Here is a 7951-nt window from a genome sequence, read left to right as displayed (position 1 = left end):
TAATGGTGATGTGATGATGATGAATTTTACTAAAAGTGTCATTTCTGGCCATCTAGAGGTACTATTTCCTCAAATTTTCTCACCTCAGCTCCAACCATTGTGGGGCTTGGGTGGGTGTCGACTTACAAAATGCCCTCCCCCTCCACCTTTCAAAACAGATCTGTGCCCTTCCCTGGGTATGACAGTAAACTCCATCGAGTCGGCTCCTGATGTATGTCTTAGTGACTGCTGTTTGTTTTTAGGATGTGATCTGGTTTTTCATGTCCATTTTCCGTGATTATGACTATTCTGGATAAAGAATGTTTTGAGCAGAGGTGGATTCAAGACACCCCCCTTCATTTTTTTAAGGAAAAAAAAAGGAAAAATATATTCAAATTGAAGTGCGAGAGTGTAATTTCCGGCCATCTAGAGATGCCCTAATCATAAATTTTCTTGCCTCAGCCCCAACCATGGTGGGGCTGAGGTGGGTGGTTCCTCGGTCTGTGAAAGTCCCTCCCTGGTTCACCTCTCTTTCGGATTTCTTGGATCTGCCAATGTTGATTCATTATACTAGTGTATAATTATTTTTTCGCTTATTTATAATGCGTCTATTGCAATTTTCACTTTATCCTCTCAAACAGTCCCAAGAACGTTCAGAGTGCGCTACTTCACAGGGGGATTCGTCCCCCTTGACCCCGCCGGGGTCATACGTAATTCGCATAACGGCTCCCCCCCCCCTTTCAAAATCCTAGCTACGTCCCTGTCTGAAATACAAGACAGTACAGTATTATTTTTTGTTCGTCTTTGATCCTCCTGGTTAAAATAATTTAAAATGTTATTCAAAGACCATTGCTGCGACTATAATTTGATATCTGCTTCTGTTGTGTTGTGTTGTGTTGTCTTGTTGGTCTCTGAAAGATGTTTCATATCAGTCTGTCGCCCTCTATCATAATGTTAAAACTTGAACAGACTCATTTTCAATATATGATAATTAATATTCATAATCGAGAGATGGAGCTAATAATTGATGCATGTGTTATTACAAGAAGTCATTGCATTGGAATTGTACTTGATTTTAAGACTTTTTTTAAAACAAGCGCCTGGTTTCGCCTTATTTGTCATAAGTTCATTAAATACTTCCAAGTAATACTAATTTTGTACATATTATGCAACAATATTTATTCCAAAAAATACAATATATATAAACAGAACATTAGTGCTATTAATCAACGTGCTTATCTTACAAATTCCTCATGATATATTCGTATAGCAATTGAAAAAAATGATTGTGCCTGTCTTTTCATATGTACGAATAATTCCGCCTGATCTGCATCATGTTGCTGCTTAGATGTACCGGTATGTGTTTGTATGTGTGTTTGGAAAGGGTGGGTGGGGGTGCGTGCGTTATGGTTGTAAACAAGACAGAACTCAAAGTGGATAGACGTACAAGAGAGATGTTTTAACAAATAATATATTGATACTGAAATAATAACATAGGGCAGGAATCTATGAGTTTAATGGGGCTGCATACAAATTACATGAAATTAATTAAGTACAAAATCATAATTGCGCCAGAAATAATCATCAAGGTGCTTTAGGGGGGAAAACATGACCAAAAACCAAGAAATTTAAAATACAATCCAATTGTAGCTTTAATTATACGGACATTACAATACAATGAGAATAAAATATATTTTAACCTTGGAGAAACTGTGAATTTAAAATGCGCAATTACGTGATACGCGTTCGTCTGTTCGTGTAAGCTATGCGGGCGGTCAGATTGGTGTCTAGTCTCTAAATAGACCAATTCAACTGCTGTTATTATGTCCTTCCTACCGTGTACCAGGCTGTGCGATACAGCTCATGTTCTTGAATGTGGCTGTTGAGGCGTAACACGCCTTTCATAACGTTACAAAGGAGTCTGAAATTTTAGTTGTTCGTATCCTTGACGATCTAAAACAGTATGACGTCATTTGTTGTAAATGATACTATACCACAAATCGTGAATTTATTTATACCTCCATGATTTAAGCAAGTTGTTTATAACAATTTAAAATATACTGCTACGAAAAATATCGAAAAACGTAAATTTAACTTTGAAAAACCACTTAGGCCTAATAATTATCACATACTATTTGTAATAGTGGTGGCTCTGGAAATTTCTGACAGGGGTTCAATTGGCCTAAGTCCGACAGGCGGCCGGTCCGAACCTAAAGGCCGAAAAGAGCCTCTGTCATAGTCCCGGAATAATATCTGAAGTGGATTTATGGGAACAGATTTTATAGTTTAAATGGCCATTGTGATTTTATATCACTGTTGTGACTAGCAACAATGAATTTTTTGCTAATATTTAGGAAAGTACCGCATTAATTACATGTTTGTGATTTTTATTATATTTACGTGGTTGTACCTTTAATAGATATTATATACGGCGTACTCGCAAATGAGAACATCTTTGCTGTTACGTCTGCTGCATATTTTAGATATCATTTATAGCGCGGTTGTATTGAGAAGGTAAAGTACTAATGATAAGCCACGCTGATCTTCGCATTTTGTTGTATTTTGTAGTCTCAAATGGCTTCAAACTGTTTATTTTGTATGAAAATAGCTGTATAATATTCACTCAATTTCGCAGAAGGGATTTAAGGCCTGTTTACACTATGACGATAACCGAGCAACGATACAACGCTAAAAAGTGATTGTTCAAATTGAAAATAAAATAAATAAGAGTTTCACACTAGCACGTTTCGATAACGATTTATTGTTACGATAATTTTTTTAATTTATTTTTTATTTATCAAATCAACCTGCTTTCACACGGAATCCGGATTTTCGGATTGGAAGGGCCTACCAAACCGATAATGGAGAAAATTATTGATTCAGTGTGTAAAGAGTAGGGACGCTGGCGTTCAGTGCATCGGAAACCCCGTCCGAATTTCAGTTCGGATCCGATCTTAATGCTTTGACGTGTTAAAATATTACAAAGTATTTTGGCCTTTTCTGAAGTCGATATTTATGTATAGCCTATGTAAAGCTGCATTAACACCGAATCCGAATTTTCGGATCGGAAGGCCTATCGAACCTATCAGCTTAAGCGATACTAAATAACTGTCATCAGTCGTTAAACTTTTTCATGTGGATCCGAATAGTATCCAGTTTACTCCCGATATTGTACGCGAATCTAATTACTATGACAACTCATTATTTTCATTTGATAATTCATATCCGTTGTCTTGGTAACCCGGTGCTTTACTTTATTGCGAACTGCAGTTAATTTATCAGATCCAATGCACTTCGGTATATATTAGTGTTAGTTTTGAGTGGATTTAACTTTCTTTTTATATTTTAGCCCTAATAATAATAATCGTCATTAATCTAGCGAAGTCTGCGTCCATGCTGTGTTATCTAATCAACCACGAGACTATGCTGTTGAATTGTTGCATTGTTGTATACAATTTTTTATGTTTTAAATGATTATGATGACGTTAGTGGAAGATGCTGTACACAGTTGGAGACAGCAGAAATAATAATTATCATAATATTATTCATAATTAAAATAAATATTCTTTTCCTAATTAACAGCCATATAGTATTTCCAGTGGCGGATCCAAAGATGTCCGTGGGCGGGGGTTAGGTTGGGTGCGATTGAGAAACAACACTACCCTATGGGTCTGGCGGCATGCCCCCGAGAAAATGTTGTTTTCTAGACGCCCGGAAATAACCTCTGAGGCGTTTTGGGCGATCAATAATTTCTTTTTCTTTCTTTCCTTTTGGGCCGACCCCAATCCCTTCCCTGATCTCTCGTCAAGCAGGGGCTAGTTTCCCCCGGGCATTTCCCCTGATATTTTGTCCCCCGGTTATTTTTCATTCCTTAAATAAAACAAGAAGTACATCAAGATGTACTTCATTTTTATTTAAGCTTAGGCCTAAGTATACAATAAATTTTTTTTTTCGACGATACCATAAATATATTCCGCCAGCGTATCGCTACCGTGTTGACCTGCAATTGTGATTGTTCAAATTGAAAATAAAAGAAATAAGAGTTTCACACTAGCACGTTTCGATAACGATTTATTGTTACGATAATTTTTTTTATTTATTTTTTATTTATCAAATCAACCTGCTTTCACACGGAATCCGGATTTTCGGATTGGAAGGGCCTACCAAACCGATAATGGAGAAAATTATTGATTCAGTTTGTAAAGAGTAGGGACGCTGGCGTTCAGTGCATCGGAAACCCCGTCCGAATTTCAGTTCGGATCCGATCTGAATGCTTTGACGTGTTAAAATATTACAAAGTATTTTGGCCTCTTCTGAAGTCGATATTTATGTATAGCTTATGTAAAGCTGCATTAACACCGAATCCGAGTTTTCGGATCGGAAGGCCTATCGAACCTATCAGCTTAAGCGATACTAAATAACTGTCATCAGTCGTTAAACTTTTTCATGTGGATCCGAATAGTATCCAGTTTACTCCCCCGATATTGTACGCGAATCTAATTACTATGACAACTCATTATTTTCATTTGATAATTCATATCCGTTGTCTTGGTAACTGATGCTTTACTTTATTGCGAACTGCAGTTAATTTATCAGATCCAATGCACTTCGGTATATATTAGTGTTAGTTTTGAGTGGATTTAACTTTCTTTTTATATTTTAGCCCTAATATTATAATAATAATCGTCATAAATCTAGCGAAGCGCATACGTGTTAATGTCTGCGTCCATGCTGTGTTATCTAATCAACCTCGAGACTATGCTGTTGAATTGTTGCGTTGTTGTATACAATTTTTTATGTTTTAAATGATTATGATGACGTTAGTGGAAGATGCTGTACACAGTTGGAGACAGCAGAAATAATAATCATCATAATATTATTCATAATTAAAATAAATATTCTTTTCCTAATTAACAGCCATATAGTATTTCCAGTGGCGGATCCAAAGATGTCCGAGGGCGGGGGTTAGGTTGGGTGCGATTGAGAAACAACACATTGCCCTATGGGTCTGGGGGAATGCCCCCGAGAAAATGTTGTTTTCTAGACGCCCGGAAATAACCTCTGAGGCGTTTTGGGCGATCAATAATTTCTTTTTCTTTCTTTCCTTTTGGGCCGACCCCAATTCCTTCCCTGATCTCTCGTCAAGCAGGGGCTAGTTTCCCCCGGGCATTTCCCCTGATATTTTGTTCCCCGGTTATTTTCCTTAAATTTTCCTTAAATAAAACAAGAAGTACATCAAGATCAAGATGTACTTCATTTTTATTTAATCTTAGGCCTAAGTATACAATAATTTTTTTTTTCGACGATACCGTACCATAAATATATTCCGCCAGCGTATCGCTACCGTGTTGACCTGCCATTTTTAAGTAATCACGAAGTATCCGTGTTGGTGGTGAAAGCTGCTGTGTATTAATATTTGTATTAATTTAAGAAAGGGCTATGCTTTACTGTTTATTTAGACCATGGAGGAATTAGTTTCCTCCGTGTTTAGACGCCGTCGACTTTCGGAATAAACATGAAGTCATAGTGCTTTTTTTATATTTATCTGTGTGTGATATAGTTTTATAATCATAATTGCTGTACCCGATAACAAAATATAGATATTTAGAAGCTTAATGAGTAATTGCGCCAATGTTTTTATTTAAAACCCATGAACCAACCGTCATCCATCCGTTTGCATCCAATAAAACTATTGTCACGCTCACGCATCACTGCTTCTTTAAACACTTGAGGGCGTAACTGCTTGGGCAAGCTTGAAACACTGTCCATGGCAGGTGATGAGTCAGCTAGGCTGTACCCATCATAAAATAAGCACACTACAACAGCCCTGTCACCTACGGTAACACCCTGGTATCAGCTACTCTTGAATTTACGTCTTATGCTTTCTTCATTATATAAGAGATTTCTACCAGCCGATATTTTACGGGATTTTATACGCGCTTTTTGACTTTTTTTTGATATAGTGGAAATGTGTATCGTCGCTAGGTGATAGGATTTATCATCAATTCTTATGACCAGGATATCGTGGCTTCTTAAAGCAATACTGTAGCTTCTGATCTAAAAAAATGGAGCAATATTTGATATTATTTTTACTTGTTTGCGTTTTAAATTTACGACACCACGTAGAGGCTGTCAATGGTAAATATGAATTTCCCCTTCTTTTTTTATTTATACCGATACATATTTTATAATATTATTGTGTGTAATAAGATTATAGATTCAAGTATAACGTATACAGTACCTAGATGTACATCCTATATATAAGCTACATGTTTAATAGGCATATTTGTATTTCTTTCGATTGTATATTCGATGAACACAATGTAAAACATTGTTGATACAGTACATAATATGTACGTCATCTTGGTAGACGTTGTTAAATGTAATATGTAAATGTATATATATATATATATATATATTCCATAAATTATATAATGTATATATGTCATATGTATATATGTCCATAAACTATATAATGTATATATGTCGTATATATATGTGTATATATAAGCCCATAAGTTATATAATGTATATATGTCAAATGTATGTATATATATATATAATATGTATATATAAAGCAGTGTATTATATATCTATATATATATATATATATATATATATATTATACTGCATTCTACAGTCTTGTTACAGTATGATTTCATAAGTGGGTGACAACATCAATCAATCAATCAATCACTCAATCTTTATTTTCCATCGTCAATAAAACAACAAATAAAGATGGAGGAAATACAAACAAAGACAAGGCCTGACAATGTGTTGTATCACCTTAACAAAAAGACAATCATAAGCAATATAGAATATTAAAAAACATTTAAAATATACAAAAATCAAAACAAATTACATCATATAATGGTTTATGAAAGATTCCAGTTTCGATTAACTTTAAACTGTCCTAATTCATGTTACAACTAATACCGTACTCAGTGGTTATGTTGATCCACGACCCTGATTTGAAGTAGCCTACAACATAATGGTTGTACATGTATTTAGACCAGTCTCATTTTTCCGCGATTGTATTTCGTTTGCGTCTTTTGTATTTTGTGCCCTTGAGTGATACAGTACAACGCCGTACCCCGATGGCCTAACAATTGATTCGAGTCGATGTATTGTTATTATTTTGGGTAGAATCATGTGGTATGAACACAACAGACACGCTTTGCAAGTCCTTGTCTGTGGGAATACCACCCGGTAATCGTCAGTTTTATTTTTTTTTGCGTGGGAAATCTCTACCTCAGTGAAAATTTGTTTTGATTCCCATTAATTCAATTTTAAGCCTATATTAAATTTCCAATTGTATATTTTATATAATTTAGACAATAAAAGTTTTTGAATTTGAATTTTGATAATTTATTAACGACAACGATTAGGATTTTGCGACTGAGAAATATCACCCCAACTACCAATGCGTATACAAGCCAGGATTTTCAAACAGTGCAAAAAAATATGAAAAAAAATGGCTCATTTTCTTAAATTTTACCCATTTAAAGCTAAATATGAGAAATCTGGACCCATTTTTCAAAAAAGTGGACCTATTTTATGAATAAAATTATATAATTTTGACCCATTTTTAAAAATGTTGACCCATTCCTTGTAGACCCATTAGAAAAATTGTGTGGGGAACTGTCGCAATAGCTGGCTACGGCATTGCCAACCTTTGGGATTCGAATCCGGGATCTGTGAAGACGCCTTAGCTAACTGGGCCATTGAGTCTTCATTGATTCATATTCTTGTGCATGTACCGGTATTATAGTTTAAAAGCACTAGTTCTCGGTGCACCGTAAATAACAGAGATCAATATGATGTCCACATTTTAAGAATTTGAACAAGACGCGTCCGAATATGTTTATACAGCACATTTTAATTATTATAATATATATATATATGTTGTTGTTTATTATTATTGTTATTATGATTGTTATTATCATTATTAATAACTGTCTCTTATACACAT

General features: G+C 35.1%; 1 protein-coding gene across 4 annotated transcripts in view; it reads left to right on the top strand.

The window, feature by feature from the left end:
* Positions 1-5729: 5729 nt before the first annotated feature.
* The window catches only part of LOC117117578 (fibropellin-1-like), a 64544-nt gene continuing 62322 nt past the window's right edge, over positions 5730-7951 (top strand). For all 4 annotated transcript variants that reach the window (XM_033261922.1, XM_033261923.1, XM_033261921.1 and 1 more), the window contains exon 1: positions 5730-6117. In XM_033261922.1, the coding sequence (XP_033117813.1) occupies positions 6045-6117 (73 nt within the window). In that variant the 5' untranslated portion in view covers positions 5730-6044. The remainder of the gene's footprint in view (positions 6118-7951) is intronic.

This window comes from Anneissia japonica, unplaced genomic scaffold, assembly GCF_011630105.1.
Source record: "Anneissia japonica isolate Jap-2015-1 unplaced genomic scaffold, ASM1163010v1 scaffold287857_len828801_cov194, whole genome shotgun sequence".
NCBI lineage: Eukaryota > Metazoa > Echinodermata > Crinoidea > Comatulida > Comatulidae > Anneissia > Anneissia japonica.
This window is presented reverse-complemented; position numbering and strand designations above follow the sequence as displayed.